Raw genomic sequence first — 18,270 nt, 5'->3', positions numbered from 1 at the left:
CACAGCAAACAAATCAAATAAAGTGTCATAAAGCATAATAACTTTAAATAATAGGCGGTTTTTCAGTTTTTCCCCAGTGCTTTTGCATGTAAATCCAGCTCCCTATCGCTCTGTGTACCTGAACTGAACCACTGCACATTAACGGTTAGTCCAACAACCGGTGTCGCAGACCGAACGTTCTGCCCCTGGGATGGAGTCTCTTCATACAAATCAATCAAATGGTTTAATGGGATTATTAACCATCAGATGTTAAAGGTAAAACCTCTTAAATCATTCTAAAGTCAGTTTTAAGCAGAAACAAGACCGTTTTAAGCAGAAACGAGTTGAAATTCAGTGACACTTTGAAATGTCTGACATGCAGTGAACGCATCAGCTAGCAGCTCATTTAGCTGCAGTGCTCTGATCACTTCTGCCGCCTTTTATGATGCAATAATGCTGAATTTATGTACAAATGATTGTTGTGCAAAAGCTTCAGATATCTGTTGCTGAGATAGGTGATGACTGTTGTGCAGTTTGAAGCAGAAACAATGCGTTAATCCGTGAACCGCATCAGTGGGGACCAGTTTTTAGGGGGACCTTTTGGTTAGCGACACTGGCCCTGAATTGGGCCACATACTGGCCACTCTCTGCAAGCCTGTGATTGGCTGGTGGCCGCGATGCTGCCGTTAGCCTCACTTTGATGGGGCGCGAGCGCTGCTCTCCCATTGGTCATTTAGGAGTGGGAAATCTCACTCCAAAATGGAGGCCAGTATCTAGCCCAATTGGTTGTCTGGCTAATTAACAGTATGATCCTTGCTTGTCTTTGCATGTGATTGGGCGCATGGTGTGCCTATCAAAATAAAGTCCCGCCCACAGCTGAGCAGGAGCAGCTGAAGATTTGGCTTTCCCAGACAGGAGTCGCTCCTCTTGTTCTCATCTAGCTTCCAGAGTCTATTAGGACGCTACATCTCACCCTCGCTTCTCCGTGTTTGCATCCTACACACACGTCACTCACTCCCAGTTCTATTTCTAGTTGCCTGCAGGGGTGACTCTGTGGGACACCTGGTCTCGGATCCCTCTATTTGCACCCCACTCCCCATCCTGGAAATGTTATGTGCCGACGCGGGTTGAGGAGCGGACCTGCGTCTGACTGAACCCAGCACTAAATAACCAGAAAGCGGTTCCAGAAAAAACAAAATTTTATTTTCCCCCTTTTGTGCAATACTCTGTGTACAAACATAAAAGTGCGTTTATCTGGCGGAGTGAAGGACGGCGCGCTCTCCAGCGCCCAAAGGGATCGAAGCCCGGGGCTTCTGGACTCACGTTCACTGCCAAACACCCCCCAGGTGGACACGACAAACCGATTCTGTGAAGGATAGAAAAGGTGAGGTAAGTCAGCAGCTATAACTAATATCCTTCAAAGGCACACACTATCAGCAACACATTCAGGTCTGAATTTAAGCTTTATGTAAATGAGCAGCTTCTCACAACAGGTGGAGGATCATCTGTCCACACGCCACGGCAGTGAGAAGCGAGCTGCACAATTCTCATCAATGTTCAAATATACTGCGTAACAAAATACCACATTACGATTAATATTTATTCAGACAATCAATCACCTCTGATGTGTGCTGACAGCATGTGTCCCTCACCCGTCCTCCTTCACAGGCACGATGTGTCAAACCCAGGCGCGGTCCTCAGCGTCTCACAAACGAACATCACAAGGTCGAGTTCCCGGCAATTCTGCTTGAATCACACATGGCTTAAATGCAGAACGCCATCTCATTATCTGCTTCAGCTGAAAGTCTTTAAGGTTGCACATGAGCACCATCCACAGGTGCTGCATATCACGTTGATGAGGGTGAAGGACTCTTCTGCCAGCACCTTCTCCACAGACAATAAATCAGTTTGCATACCACCTGGGGAGCAAAGAAAAGAAAAGAACACCAAAATGTCCAGCCAAACCCCCCCAACACACAACAGGAAAACTTCAAAACTCTGTAGTCTTTCTCATGCATTCTAAAGTAATCTGGGAAGCTAAATACCGACTCTCTACTTGTCATTTTAATGCACAATTTTATTTTTATTTTTTGAGCACTGGAAATCTTCTGAGGACAGTAACTTCAGTCACATGAGCTGAGGTGTGCATTGCAGTCATTAATTCTGCGTGCAGCAATGATCATCAATCAGCCTTTACTTATCCAAAACCTTTCCTGTATTTTATCACGCCTTTGGTCAGCAGTTAAAGGAGTGGGCTTTTGCAGCTCCCTCAATCCCACATCTAGATACACCACTGTAAAGGAGCACATAGCGTCTATAATGGTGCATAGTGACATAAGAGACACACTTGCACAGCTTGTTTGCATCACGTTGTGCAGAAACAAAATGTTCCATCGACATTTGTGCACCAGTGAGGAATCACATGTTCCTGCACTGGGAACATGCAAAGTGGTTTGTTGAAACCAAACAGTCACTTTGCACATGCATGGGGTTTATTTTCTACCCCAGACAGAAACAAAGGACACAAAGACTGAACATGCATGATACTCTGTGGAGTCTTCTGTACCTCACAGACTGAAATTCATATGCAAATAAACGAATGATGCAAGTGTCAGTGAGCTCTTCCAAACCAATTCAAAGCTCATTCCAGTCACAGGAGGTCAAAACTCACATGAGCTGCACAAAAAAACAGAATAGCAGTTTTTAAGCATTTTTCAGGTTTCATAAAATACTATAACAACCATATTACACAAAATACTTTTTTGTATCACTGTCTTGTGCCGTTTGTTTCTTGTTTTATGGTTGTTGTTTTTTTAAGTTATGGTTCCACATAATGCATCTAAAATATGCTTGTAAACCTGAAGAAAAGGCTGGTGGTGACAAACGTGTCGTTCCATGGTGACCACCAGAGGGCGCTGTAGTCGCGGAGGAGCGTGGCATTTTTACAGGGTTGTTGAATGCACCGTTTTACTCTCCAGAATGTTTCAAAATGACGGGATGTTGTGCATATGGCTGTGAAAAAGATGATCTGAAAATGGACATAAAATATATACATTTCCTGCAAGTAAATATGTGAAAATAAAGTAACACAAAGCCTGTTGATTAGCGACTGAAAGTCTTTTTTTCGTGTTGTGTACTGAGGTTTGCTTTAGAGCACAGAAAAACAAACTGGTGCTTGACTGTTCCCAAACCTGTCATATAAGTTAATTAAATAACTCTACCTCATTAACTCAGCTGATTTTGGGCTTCAGAAATTAAAGGTCAAGATCCTTTGAAGTTTTTTGTTAAACACCTACAAATTGTCAAATTATCACCTTTGATAGAGAAACTTGTCACAAAACGTTCTCTGTATGTTCACTAACATGATTCAAACAGCTCCACTGATTTGGGGCTTTTGAGGTCAAACATCTGGAAGCATTTTTATTACTAAAAATTGACTGGTAGTAACTGGAAGCAGTAGAAGATGAATGAATGGATGAATGAATGATTGGTAATTAATCAAGGTATAAAACATTTAGCTGAGACTTTGATGTTAATATCACAACCGCAAAGGTTGTGGTTTCATCTGTTATATATATAGATATATATATATATCTATATATATATGATTGATTGTCAGTAAAACTGCTGAAAAAAATTTCCAATTGATTTTTAGAAAATTTCATGGAAGAGGACCTGGGAGGCTAAAAAAATAACCCATTAAATTTAAAATGTATACAGATCAAGAGGAAAAATGTGTTTTTAAATTATAGAATTTTTCCAATCAGGCCACTTTGGTCAACAGATTTTTTTTTTTTTTTAATCAAATTTTGTCATCATTTTCTGGAAATATTCTACAGGTTTCTTTTGTCAAAAGGCTGGAATTCAGGTTGCAGTTAATGTCACTGCTCTGCACTCCAATCAGGTGTTTTCTTTGGCAAACATCCCATCAGCCACTGTTATTGAATCTCATGACGACCGAGTGTAGAAAATGTCATGGAGCTATTTATGCTGCTGTTTGGAGCAAATGGCGGTTACAAAGACGAGAAACCACGTGAGTAAACATAAATCTGAGTCATCAGCTGTCTTCAGGAGAGACGAGGCATGTAGCACAGTATTGTGCACACTGACCTTTTCCGTCAATGAATGACTCATAATTTTGAAAGTAATGGGACCATCTTGATGATCTATGTGTCCTTTGAAACTTCTAGGTCTCTAATATTTATAAATTATGCAATTAAGAGTGAAATATTATGTGGTTTAAAATCCAGTTTAAATATATAATACAGGGCTTTTGGCGTTTTCCATGTTTCATTTATTTTTAAAGTCATTTTTAACTTTGGTCCAGGTCACAACTTAATGCAGCCACCATAACAAACTATATGATAGTTTGATCAGCTTGGACTTGAGAAGTACAGAGAAGGCCAGAAAGAGTTACACTGTGTGTTTGTGGACTTAGAAAAGCTTATGACAGGGTGCCAAGAGAAGAGCTGTGGTATTGTATGAGGAAGTCTGGAGTGGCAGAGAAGTATGTTAGGGTAGTGCAGGATATGTACAAGAATAGTGTGACAGCGGTGAGATGCGCAGTCGGAATGACAGACTCATTCAAGGTGGAGGTGGGATTACACCAAGGATCTGTTCTGAGTCCTTTCTTGTTTGCAGTGGTTATGGACAGGTTGACGGATGAGATCAGACAGGAGTTTCCATGGACTATGATGTTTGCAGATGACATTGTGATCTGTAGTGAGAGTAGAGAGCAAGTTGAGTCTAGCCTGGAGAAGTGGAGATATGCTTTGGAGAGAAGGGGAATGAAAGTCAGTAGAAGCAAGACTGAGTACATGTGTGTGAATGAGAGGGAGCCCAGTGGAATAGTGCAGTTACAAGGAGTAGAAGTGGTGAAACTAGATGAATTTAAATATTTGGGGTCAACTGTTCAAAGTAATGGAGAGTGTGGTAGAGAGGTGAAGAAGAGAGTGCAGGCAGGGTGGAGTGGGTGGAGAAAGGTGGCAGGAGTGATTTGTGACCCAAGAATATCAGCAAGAGTGAAGTGGAAAGTTTACAAGACAGTAGTGAGACCAGCTATGTTGTACGGTTTAGAGACAGTGGCACTAACAAAAAGACAGGAGGCAGAGCTGAAGATGTTGAGATTCTCTTTGGGAGTAACAAGAATGGACAAGATTAGGAATGAACATATCAGAGGGACAGCTCAGGTGGGACGGTTTGGAGACAAAGTCAGAGAGGTGCGATTGAGATGGTTTGGACGTGCAGAGGAGGGACCCAGGGTATATAGGGAGAAGGATCCTGAGGATGGAGGTTTATGGATGTGCTGAAGGAGGACATGCAGGTGGTTGGTGTGACAGAGGAAGATACAGAGGACAGGGTGAGATGAAAACGATTGATCTGCTGTGGCGACCCCTAACGGGAACAGCTGAAACACAAAGAAGAAGATCAGCTTGGACTTGTGGCCATGAAAAATCATGAGCTTAAAATATTGCAACTTTTTTTGGTATTCAAGCAATGTTATGTAAACATGTCTTTTGTCCTCAAGGTCATGCGGTGGACCAATTGTCTCCATGGTGATAGAGAGGAAATACTTGCTGACATCAGCTTTCTTGAGCAGCATGTGCTGGACTTTAGCTAAATTCTTGTAACATATTTATGGACTAATGCACATATCAGCAGAGACTGGAGATTTGTTTATGACAAAGGTGAGTGTACAAAGTCTCTGTAACCAACTATCACTGATCATTCTTTTTTAATTTTCAGAAATTGTGAAAATCAGTAGCCGTTTTTGAATTTGTACAATGAGAAGCTATGCATAGGGCAGTTGCACAATACTTAAATTTTTACCATGACCATCATGAGTGTGGGAACATAGACTAACAAAGTTTGTCCGAAGACTCCGTAACCCAAATATGTACAAAATGAGCGAGTTAGTCATATTCTAGTTTTAATTTCTGAAGAACCCTGGGACTCTCAATGGCACAAATTGTTTTCAACAAAGCTTGTTATGTATTTACCTGAAAATAACTTTTGAATAATGCAATAGAATTCAGATTTTTATATTTCTGGTGTCTTTAGATTTATCAAACAGCAAAAACGTCCATATTTTAAGGTGCATTATGCAGCAGTGTTTTCACTAAAAATGATCTCGAACAGGCAGATCTGCTACTACGTGTTGTTATTCTGAAAGCTGTTGGACACCTGTTGGCATCCTGCTCCAAAAATTTAGGCTGATTTTCATTTTCAGGCATGAGTTCCGCCAATGAAGATATTCCTTTGAGTGAAGCTGAACAATGCTCTTAAAGCAAAAAGAAAGCATACTGGACAAAAAAAAGAAGAAAAAAAAAGGCCAAATTCAGAGGGAAGTTGAAGTGAAATGTTAAAGCCTATGCAGAAGAACTAAAGAAGGATAGAGAGAGGAAAAGAAGAGTATTCTGAATGCTCAAAGGAAAAACTGGCTGAAGTTAAAGTTACAGATGTTTACATAGTGGAAATTCTCATTATGGCCCACGCCACTTAACGAAGGGCAGCGAAGCCCAAACAAAACAAGAAATCTGGACTTTCGTTGGTATCGTTTAACCTTCACTCCTGCAGCTGGCGCTTCGTCGGGATTTTTAAACTGTTGAAAAAATTTGAACAAATGCCACCGAAAACCTCAATTCATCCGTATTTTGTTTTGCTGTAGTTCTTGACGGGTTTTTTTTTTAAATCATTTTAGTTTTTGTAACGTTAGTGTTGAGTTTTGACTTTGTTCAACCAGCTGAATGTTTTCACACAGTGCAGAAGCCGGTTTGTGAGCGCTGCTGCTGCTGCGTTCATGGGGAGTCAGTGCACGTTCACACGGACTGATCAATTTACTGCTCTGATATATTCAATTATCTTTACACATATTTATTCCCCCTTTTGACAGTCTTCTGTTATAAATCAATATACAGTTGTGCTCAAAAGTTTACATACCCTGGCAGAATTTTTGCTTTTTTGGCCATTTTTAAGAGAATATTAATAACAAAACTTTTTTTACACTCATGGTTAGTGGTTGGGTGAAGCCATCTATTGTCGAACTGTTTCCTCTTTTTAAATCAAAATGACAACAGAAACTACCCAAACGACCCTGATCCAAAGTTTACATACCCCTGTTCTTAATACTGTGTTGCCCCCTTTAACATCGACAGCTTGGAGTCTTTTGTGGTAGTTTGTGGAAGAGGCTCTCTGATGGTAAAGCTGGCACTGAATATGTTTGACTTTATTTACATCAATTATGAAGAAATACAAACAATATGGCACTCTATGGTAGATCTGCAAAGCTTGCACTGCGCATAATTTCTCCAGTCACAGCCACATAAGCCTATAACTTCTGGGTTATCTGGGTGTCTTTCTTCCCTCTTCTCCTCCTTGCACAGTCACTCAGTTTTTGAGAACTGTCTACTCCATGCACATTTACCAAAAGTCAGGTGGGCGTTTAGAAGCTTTTGCTTCTGCATACAGCCTTTTGGGCACATGGGTACATTGCTGGATTGTTTTCTTTGAGTTTTCTTTTCTATTTTGGGTCTGTGCGTGCTGAAAAAAATTCAACTTCATTAACAAAATATTAACTTGCTGTCTAATCTGTTCCACCCACTGTTGGTGCCACTGTAAAAAGATCATCTGTGTTATTCGCATTACCAGTCAGTAGTCTAATGTTATGGCTGATCTGTGTTAAAACAGCCCAAAAATATACCCAAGATACCTCAAGGTCATCAGAAACCAAAATAACAGACACTCAAAGGACAGGACATGAAAAGTTCACTTAACACTTTAATACACTGCTTTCTATTTTTTAAAGTTTTGTTTGGGGGGGCGCTGTTGTAGGTTTTTACAACACATCAACACACAGGTCAGTCTGCAAACTTTTTTTTTTTTTTTAAGCAAAACTAAAAGATGAGGCCCATTGGTGCCAGCTCTTAGCCTTGCATAACGCAGCGTGGGACATGGATGGGAGTCCACAGCCGCCACCCCCAGATGGAACGCCAGTTAATTGCAGGTTACTTCTCCAGCCAAGGTGCCCACTTATAGCTGTGTGCACTGGGACAATGCAGAGATATTGTTTTGTCCAAGAACACAGTTCGTATAGTAGAGAAGCTTGAATCTTCGACTGGACTGGGTTGCTTGACGCGAGGACGTTTCGCTTCAAATCTCAGAAGCTTCCTCAGCTAAAATTCTTGCTCTGGTACTCTGACTTCTGTCTTGACTCTTAAGAAAATACTACTACCCAGTCCAGTCGAAGATTCAAGCTTCTCTACTATGGAAACCACCTGGACAACTGAGAGCTTACACAGAAACAACAGTTTGTAGTGTAAAATCAAACTTTGACCTCCATGTTGTATCCTGCTGCTGTGGGTCCCGTCTTTGACAGGATGCTGAGACTTACATCATACATCACAGTTACTGTAAGACATCGTGAAGAAATACAGAGAGCTGACTGTTCTCAGCATTCCACCCAACACTCACAAGACACCTCCTGTCAGAAAAATCAGGCAGCTCAGGAACACATTTGTTTCCGTTGCAGCAACACATCTGACCACAGATGTAGTACCACAATGGCCACATGATTTATTTCAGACATAAAATCCTGATTTCATCAGACAGAGACTGGCAGTTTTAATTTGCACACAGTGACATGGAAAATACCAATAAGTTAGCATTTAGGGTTTAACATAAAATCAAATAAAAAGGTTTTCCACTACTTTCAGTAAAAAAAAAAAAAAAAAAAAAAAAAAAATTCAACATGACATCAAGCAAAAAAAAAATAGAATGCACATATACAGGCATCCTTTAGCATTAAGACTAAATCACTTTTCCAGTTTGCTTCGTGGCAATCGATGCACAGATGAATATGTCTGTTAATTTACATCAACCGTTCAGAAATACACACAATACATTAAATCTGAAAAGTTCTCAAAAAACAGATTTAAAATGATTCAAATGTTCAAGTTTTGTTCTCCAGCACATCAGTTTGATTCTTTCTTGTTTTTGGTGCTCAAACATTGTATAAGGTACCTTTTATGGGTTTTTTTCTTCCCTCCTCATTGTTTTCAACTTACTTTCATGTTACTTTCACTGGGAATAGTGCAACATTTTTATTTTTATCTTCATTTTACATACAGTCCTTTTTGTTGAGCTGCGAGCAAAATAATAGCACCAAGAACATTAATGGCTGCAAACGATTTATCGAGGTGTTCATCCAGCTACCACATAAACGCACGTCTAAAATCTCTAAAAATGCCTTCCCTCTGTGCTCAGAGCTGCTTGTAAAGACGGCAGCAACAAGTTGCTCAGGAGGTCACCTATGCTGACATGCCACAACTGATAAAATTCAGGTTAAAGTTATTTTACTTCATTTCCTGAGATATTCAAGTTTCTTTGACAATAAAAAAAATGAGGCTGGAAGATTGTTGGAGTTTATGTGCCATATAACTTCAGAGATAACAGGTCACTCCACAAGGTCGCTCCACAGCTTCAGCTCTTTTGAAGACTGAATGTGGGGAAAGTACCTATATTACTACTTTGAACACAGAAAAAGGAACTATTTCTTGGTTCTGGTGGATTATTTTGAGCACTAACATATCCAAGTTCATTTTTATGTTATTGTAGTGACATGTAATTTTTCTGTATGTATTGTATTTTGTAATTTCTGTAATAATGTATTTTTCTGTGGAATGATCTCCCTGCATCAATAAAACAGTCAGATTCTGTGGAGACTTTCAAGTCCAGACTTAAGACGCACTTATTTTCCCTTTCACATGGCTAGCATACTGGTACAGTTTTGTTTTACGCTTTTTACTCTTAATTCATTTTATTAGTAATTGGAGCGGGCCACGGCCTCAACTTTACCTAAATTCTGGGTCTTTTAGTGAAGCTTAGGGCTAGCGGCCGGCGATCACCTTAGTATTTCTTCTGTTTTTCTTGTTGATTAATGTGGGCAGATTTTACAGTATTTTTTGTCTTTCTGATGCCTGATTCAGTTTTTTTCCTCTCTGTTTAAGGTGCAGCTCCATCCAGAGATGGGAGTTGTATTTGTGTTGGCGACCCTCCTGTCCTGTGCACAAACAGCATTTCTTGTATATTTGTCTGTGAATTGTTCTGTAATTTATGTCTGTAGCATGGCCCAAGCAGAGGGTCACCCTTTTGAGTGTGGTCTGCTTGAGGTTTCTTCCTCAGACGGAGTTTTTCCTTACTACTGCTACTCTGGGGGTTAGTAAGGTTAGTCCTTACCTGTGTGAAGCACCTTGAGGCAACTCTGTTGTGATTTGGCGCTATATACCACTTTAATCATATCTTAGATCTTGTTCTGACTTATGGTATGGAAATTGAAGACTTAACAGTATTCCCTGAAAACTCCCTTCTGTCTGATCATTTCTTAATAACATTTACATTTACTCTGATGGACTACCCAGCAGTGGGGAATAAGTTTCATTACACTAGAAGTCTTTCAGAAAGCGCTGTAACTAGGTTTAAGGATATGATTCCTTCTTTATTTTCTCTAATGCCATATACCAACACAGTGCAGAGTAGCTACCTAAACTCTGTAAGTGAGATAGAGTATCTTGTCAATAGTTTTACATCCTCATTGAAGACAACTTTGGATGCTGTAGCTCCTCTGAAAAAGAGAGCTTTAAATCAGAAGTGCCTGACTCCGTGGTGCTTAAAGCAGATAACCCGTAAGTTGGAGAGGAAATGGCGTCTCACTAATTTAGAAGATCTTCACTTAGCCTGGAAAAAGAGTCTGTTGCTCTATAAAAAAGCAATCCGTAAAGCTAGGACATCTTACTACTCATCACTAATTGAAGAAAATAAGAACCCCAGGTTTCTTTTCAGCACTGTAGCCAGGCTGACAAAGAGTCAGAGCTCTATTGAGCCGAGTATTCCTTTAACTTTAACTAGTAATGACTTCATGACTTTCTTTGCTAATAAAATTTTAACTATTAGAGAAAAAATTACTCATAACCATCCCAAAGACGTATCCTTATCTTTGGCTGCTTTCAGTGATGCCGGTATTTGGTTAGACTCTTTCTCTCCGACTGTTCTGTCTGAGTTATTTTCATTAGTTACTTCCTCCAAACCATCAACATGTCTATTAGACCCCATTCCTACCAGGCTGCTCAAGGAAGCCCTACCATTATTTAATGCTTCGATCTTAAATATGATCAATCTATCTTTATTAGTTGGCTATGTACCACAGGCTTTTAAGGTGGCAGTAATTAAACCATTACTTAAAAAGTCATCACTTGACCCAGCTATCTTAGCTAATTATAGGCCAATCTCCAACCTTCCTTTTCTCTCAAAAATTCTTGAAAGGGTAGTTGTAAAACAGCTAACTGATCATCTGCAGAGGAATGGTCTATTTGAAGAGTTTCAGTCAGGTTTTAGAATTCATCATAGTACAGAAACAGCATTAGTGAAGGTTACAAATGATCTTATGGCCTCAGACAGTGGACTCATCTCTGTGCTTGTTTTGTTAGACCTCAGTGCTGCTTTTGATACTGTTGACCATAAAATTTTATTACAGAGATTAGAGCATGCCATAGGTATTAAAGGCACTGCGCTGTGGTGGTTTGAATCATATTTATCTAATAGATTACAATTTGTTCATGTAAATGGGGAATCTTCTTCACAGACTAAGGTTAATTATGGAGTTCCATAAGGTTCTGTGCTAGGACCAATTTTATTCACTTTATACATGCTTCCCTTAGGCAGTATTATTAGACGGCATTGCTTAAATTTTCATTGTTACGCAGATGATACCCAGCTATATCTATCCATGAAGCTAGAGGACACACACCAATTAGCTAAACTGCAGGATTGTCTTACAGATATAAGACATGGATGACCTCTAATTTCCTGCTTTTAAACTCAGATAAAACTGAAGTTATTGTACTTGGCCCCACAAATCTTAGAAACATGGTGTCTAACCAGATCCTTACTCTGGATGGCATTACCCTGACCTCTAGTAATACTGTGAGAAATCTTGCAGTCATTTTTGATCAGGATGTGTCATTCAATGCACATATTAAACAAATATGTAGGACTGCTTTTTTGCATTTACGCAATATCTCTAAAATTAGAAAGGTCTTGTCTCAGAGTGATGCTGAAAAACTAATTCATGCATTTATTTCCTCTAGGCTGGACTATTGTAATTCATTATTATCAGGTTGTCCTAAAAGTTCCCTGAAAAGCCTTCAGTTAATTCAAAATGCTGCAGCTAGAGTACTAACGGGGACTAGAAGGAGAGAGCATATCTCACCCATATTGGCCTCTCTTCATTGGCTTCCTGTTAATTCTAGAATAGAATTTAAAATTCTTCTTCTTACTTATAAGGTTTTGAATAATCAGGTCCCATCTTATCTTAGGGACCTCATAGTACCATATCACCCCAATAGAGCGCTTCGCTCTCAGACTGCAGGCTTACTTGTAGTTCCTAGGGTTTGTAAGAGTAGAATGGGAGGCAGAGCCTTCAGCTTTCAGGCTCCTCTCCTGTGGAACCAGCTCCCAATTTGGATCAGGGAGACAGACACCCTCTCTACTTTTAAGATTAGGCTTAAAACTTTCCTTTTTGCTAAAGCTTATAGTTAGGGCTGGATCAGGTGACCCTGAACCATCCCTTAGTTATGCTGCTATAGACTTAGACTGCTGGGGGGTTCCCATGATGCACTGAGTGTTTCTTTCTCTTTTTGCTCTGTATGCACCACTCTATATTTAATCATTAGTGATTGATCTCTGCTCCCCTCCACAGCATGTCTTTTTCCTGGTTCTCTCCCTCAGCCCTAACCAGTCCCAGCAGAAGACTGCCCCTCCCTGAGCCTGGTTCTGCTGGAGGTTTCTTCCTGTTAAAAGGGAGTTTTTCCTTCCCACTGTCACCAAGTGCTTGCTCACAGGGGGTCGTTTTGACCGTTGGGGTTTTTACGTAATTATTGTATGGCCTTGCCTTACAATATAAAGCGCCTTGGGGCAACTGTTTGTTGTGATTTGGCGCTATATAAATAAAATTGATTGATTGATATAAATTAAAATTGATTGATTGATTATTCAAACAATCCCAAACAACAAAGGTTTTATATATATATATATATATATATATATATATATATATATATACATACATACATACACACACACACAAACCTTGGAAGTGGCGATTAGGAGTAAATTCCCAAAGTTGCTGGTGGTATCACAGTTGTTAAATGAGTTTCTGAAACTTCCTGGACTACATAATGTGGTAACCACAATTTGTGCAGTATATTAGCTGCCGTGTGCGATGTGACATCTGGAGACAAGGTGTGGTTTTGGTTTGTGGTTAGAAGCAAGGAAACTAAAGTCTGAAACAACCAATTCACTGGCTACATTTACATGCTGTTAATATTCGGGATAAGGTCAATATTCCAGTTTCTGAATCATTAGGAATAAACCGTTTACATGCTTAAGCAGAGTTACTCCTGTATACATGGTCATTGGTATCATTTGGAATATCCCCATCTATCCCCATCAGCAATACACGTCTTCCACCGGTGCTTGATTTAGTCCAGCGTTCGTGCAAATCCTGCTTCGCGTAACTTTTCGGCCACCTTCTTGTAAATGTCGCTATCTCAGTACTTTCTACCATCAATAAAAGACATTATATTCACGTCTTTCACGATACTAATGAAGTACAGTGGTCCCTCGTTTACTGCAGGAGTTACGTTCTAAAAATAACCCGCAATAGGCGAAATCCGTGAAGTTGTCAGCGTTAGTTTTTACAATTATTATAGATGTTTTAAGGCTGTAAAACACCTCACTACACACTCTGTACACTTTTCTCAAACAGGCATGAACATTTTCTCACTTTTCTCTCCTGTGTAAACACTCTTTTTCTTCTGGGCAAGAAGATTTTAAACAGACACATGCAGAACACAATGCGCATGCTCTCCCTTCACTCACTGCCTCTGTGGGTACGGATGCGGGACCCGTAAAGAATCCAAGTCATGGCTACGGAGCTCTACGGCTGCGGTATACTGAGAACCTGCGGCGCTGTGGATTTTTCCGCAAGAAATCTATCCTTGCGGGCTGCCGGAGCGCTCCACATCAAAACAGCGAGCATAGTCTCTGGACCTGTTGCCAGAGTTGGCGCAGCTCCACACAGCAGAGAGGGGGCGGTGTGAGTGGCCCGCTGCAGTGTTTACGGAGCCCACTGACTCAGTAAGCGCATTGGAGGCAGTGAGAGCAATCGTAGTGATGCCGACCGGTGCCGCGACCGGCCCGCCTGATAAGGACGCAGAACACAATGCGCTGTTAACCTCTGCTTCTGTGGTGTCCGGTGGGCTGTGCGCGCCGCATACAAGTAGTTGCCGTACTCAAAAGACCAAGATTCCTTGCGGATAGGAAATGCGCAGAACACAAAATAATGTTCCTTTCTATGGGGATATCCCGCTGCGCGTTCATATGACCTGATATTCGGGTTAGAAAAGGAGTAACCCAGAGGTCTTATTTGGGTTTTTAAAAACCTGAATATGAGCATATTCGGGTTTTTGCGGGTGTTTACATGGCCGTGCGCAACCAGGTTATTGCTAATATTCCGGTTATGAAAGGGTTATTGGCTGCATGTAAACGTAGTCACCGTCTCATATTCTGGAGACTTGTACGTTCAGTTTAACAGCTGAAGCTTGAGGCTGAATTCATCTGTGAATTTCATCAGTAGCTTCTCCACAGATTGTATCAGTTAATTTTCAGAACAGATTCCGCTCAGATGGACTTATAGGCTCATACATGCACATGTACTGGGAATGTAAAGACGTGAGGCTTTTTTGGGGGTGAGGTCTGTGCTGCTCTTTCCGTTGTACTGGATGTTCTCCCACTGTGTTACTTTTGAATGAAACCACTTCACTAGAGTTGTCATGTTTGAAGAGATGTACACTCATAACAGGAATCACTGCTGCCAAAAAGATGCTGTCCTTACGCTTGAAACCTCCGCATACAGTTCACAAGCCCCACTGCATTAACATGTACATTGACATCACAAATATGGAACTGTCAGTGGCAAGAATGCATGGTGCTGAGCACAACTGTATATAAATGCTAAAGTACTGCATTAATTAAGGGGTTTTGGATGGTACCAAAGTTACATCAAGAGCTGATAACGACTTCATTTCGGAAATTCTCTCCCACATTTTGTTCCTGCTCATTCTGATGAGCTACCTTGTATCTAACCATCGGATTTTGTTTGACGTTCATCATCCTGGTGCAGCATCTACAAGACAATTGACACCAGCAAATTTGAAAACAAATATAATATCTCTTGATGGGGTATAGCACAGTTTTATAAATGTGAAACAATCGATTATTACCTGCATATCTTCTTTCTCCAGATCAGACCACAAAGCACCAAGAGTACCAGCAGCACTGACAGCACAATCCAAACAGGTGTCAGGTCACCATCTCTTGTGGAAACAGTAGGTATGACAGCAGTGGTGGAATTCATCATGTATGGTTGCACTGTGAATTACAAAGCAATGTTCCATTACTTTGGAAATAAAAATACTAAATGCTGGAACATCTCCTTTCCTCATCAAAACGGTTTACATGAGACAGCCCTGGAGTTTCTTAAAAAAAAAAAAAAAAAAATCTAGCAGCCAAAATATTTGAGTTTTTGATGCTACACGTGCCATTTCATAGCACTGACGGTGTTACATCAGTATGTGTTTGAATCACATGACTGTGCATTACGCAAGATGCCCTTCCTGATGAAACTCCACGTTACATAAAGAAATGTAGCGGGGGGTGAGGTTTGAACCGGGAACCTTTCACACTGAAGCCAAGCACACAAACCACTTGGTATGTCCAAATTTACTGACAAATATTTTATGTCAGCATGTTTTATTTCATGATATGTATAATATATTCCGATTATCACATTTATTATTAAAACATTTTAAGTTGTGGACTTAGAAAAATCAGGTACTTCAATAATTCTGATTGCAGAGTGTACTTTTTTTTGATGAATTCACTGCATGTCCTCAGAAAGCCTTTATCTCCTCACTTAACTTGTCTTGTGCAACTCGCTCTTTTTCTGGCTTGAGTGCTCGGTAACTTCCAATGACATGAGTCATACACTAAATACAGTTAGGTGATCAAATGTTGCAGTGTCTTTTTGTTGAGTTGACAGACAAAAGAACCAATCTCACTGTCACACACAACTCAAGGTACTTCTATTTACAAACATATTAATAAACACTTCAGCAAATTAAGTTTTGTTTATGCACATAAAGTTACGTAAAGGATCCAGATCAGTATTTTAAATTTTACAGAGAAAACTCTTTTCATACACAGTGGACCAACCCACTTTAATCTAGTTGAACTTCCTTCAAATAAAAATACTTAAAATCTTTATTTTAGCAAATTTATTAAATTGAATTTACGCCACAACCCAGATAAGTGGCAGAAAATAATGAATGAATAAATTAGTGGCAACATGGAAGCTTCGAAACAACTCTCAAATTACCTGAAAACAAAGACTGTTCAACATCATGGTTTAGGGGAAGGATACAAAAAGCTATCTCAGAGATTTCAGCTGTTAGTTTCCACTGTGAGGAACATAGTGAGGATATGGAAGACCACAGGCACAGTACTAGTTGAGGCACAAAGTGGCAGGCCAATAAAAAAAAAAAAACACCATAAACACAGTCGCTTGAGGTATGCTAAAGCACATTTGGACAAGCCAGCTTCATTTTGGAATAAGGTGCTGTGGACTGATGAAACTAAAACTGAGTTATTTGGACATAAAAAGGGGCGGTATGCATGGCAGAAAAAGAAGACAGCATTCAAAGAAAAACACTTGCTACCTACAGTCAAATTTGGAGGTGGTTCCATCATGCTGTGGGGCTGTGTGGCCAGTGCAGGTACTGGGAATCTTGTTAAAGTTGAAGGTCACATGGATTCCAGTCAATATCAGCAGATTCTTGAGAACAATGTTCAAGAATCACTGAAAGTTGAAGCTGCGCCGGGGCTGGATCTTTCAACAAGACAACGACCCTAAACACTGCTCAACATTCTGGAATGGCCATCTCAGTCCCAAGACTTGAATATTACTGAAAATCTGTGATGTGATTTTAAGCGGGCTGTTCATGCTCAGAAACAAACCTGAGATGTTTTGTAAAGAAGAATGGCCCAAAATACCTTCAACCACAATCCAGACTCTCACTGGAAGCTAACGGAAGCATTTAGAAGCTGTTATTTCTGAAAAAGGAGGATCTACTAAATATTGATGTATTTTTTTCTGTTGGGGTGCCCAAATTCATGCACCTGCCTAATTTTGTTCAAAGAATTATTGCACACCTTCTGTAAATCCTATAAACTTCATTTCACTTCCCAAATATCACTGTTTGTCTGCTATATGATATATTTAACTGAAATTGCTGATCCAAACAACAACTGTTTTATAAAGGAAAATCATGGAAGTCATCAGGGGTGCCCAAACTTTTACATACAACTGTACTGTGCAACGGGAGAGGCAGTCCCTATAAGTGGTCAAATCGCATGATATCATGCAAGATTCAAATGACACTGTGCTGCCCTATTATTGGGGAAAAAAAAAACTGAGAAACATGTTCCAAGGTCATTCGAAATGATACATATTTAATCCAGCTGCAGTTCATAATTTGTATTGTGCATAATTATCTTGGTGCTAGCTTGACATTTGGTGGTATGTCAAGGTGCTGACATTGTACCAAATGTTGCATGAGCTGAGTGCCTCCATTGTGAACAATGGGATTTATAATGCGCTTCATATAAATAAATAAAATCCAGGCTGAAAACCTGAGCGAGGAAAGCATCTTAATGCAGTGTTTCATGACTGATTTAATCTTTCATGTGTCTTGAAAAGCGCTGGCGTCACATCAACACGATGCCAGCATACATCCCATAATGCAATGCTAAACAGCTAACTTTAGCATGAAAACTCACTAATGTCACATAATGCGACGCTGACAGGTTAACGTTAGCATGAGCAGAGTGTCTACATTGTGGCAAATGGGATTTTCTATGAGCTAAAATAAAAGTAGTTAAATTGGTTGGTTATCAGTTTTTGTCAGATTTTTACATTTAATTTTTTTTGGTTTGACATATGTTCTTATTACAAGCCTTCAGAGTGCTTTGCTTCTGTGAAAAGCTGGATGTCCAGCAATTTCCTACTTATAAAATTGGAGAAGACTGAAATGATGGTCCTTGGTCCAGTAAAACATTTTTACTGTGGCCAGCCTAAGGCACACCTGTGCAATAATCAAGCTCCTAATCAGGATCTTGATA

At 40.0% G+C, this 18,270-nt stretch overlaps 1 protein-coding gene across 2 annotated transcripts in view; it reads right to left on the bottom strand.

Annotated features, from left to right (window-relative positions):
• Positions 1–14,492: 14,492 nt before the first annotated feature.
• LOC117523453 overlaps positions 14,493–18,270 on the bottom strand; it is a 66,920-nt gene continuing 63,142 nt past the window's right edge. For both annotated transcript variants that reach the window (XR_004564508.1, XM_034184993.1), the window contains exons 6-7: positions 15,315–15,462; positions 14,493–15,217 (exon numbers count right to left, since the gene is read on the bottom strand). Coding sequence is in view for 1 of the 2 variants with exons in the window: in XM_034184993.1 (XP_034040884.1) it covers positions 15,094–15,217; positions 15,315–15,462 (272 nt within the window). In the remaining variant the exon portion in view is untranslated. The remainder of the gene's footprint in view (positions 15,218–15,314; positions 15,463–18,270) is intronic.

This window comes from Thalassophryne amazonica, chromosome 13 (genome assembly GCF_902500255.1).
Source record: "Thalassophryne amazonica chromosome 13, fThaAma1.1, whole genome shotgun sequence".
Lineage (NCBI taxonomy): Eukaryota > Metazoa > Chordata > Actinopteri > Batrachoidiformes > Batrachoididae > Thalassophryne > Thalassophryne amazonica.
The sequence above is the reverse complement of the archived record's forward strand: the minus strand, read 5'-3'. Positions and strand labels throughout refer to the sequence as shown.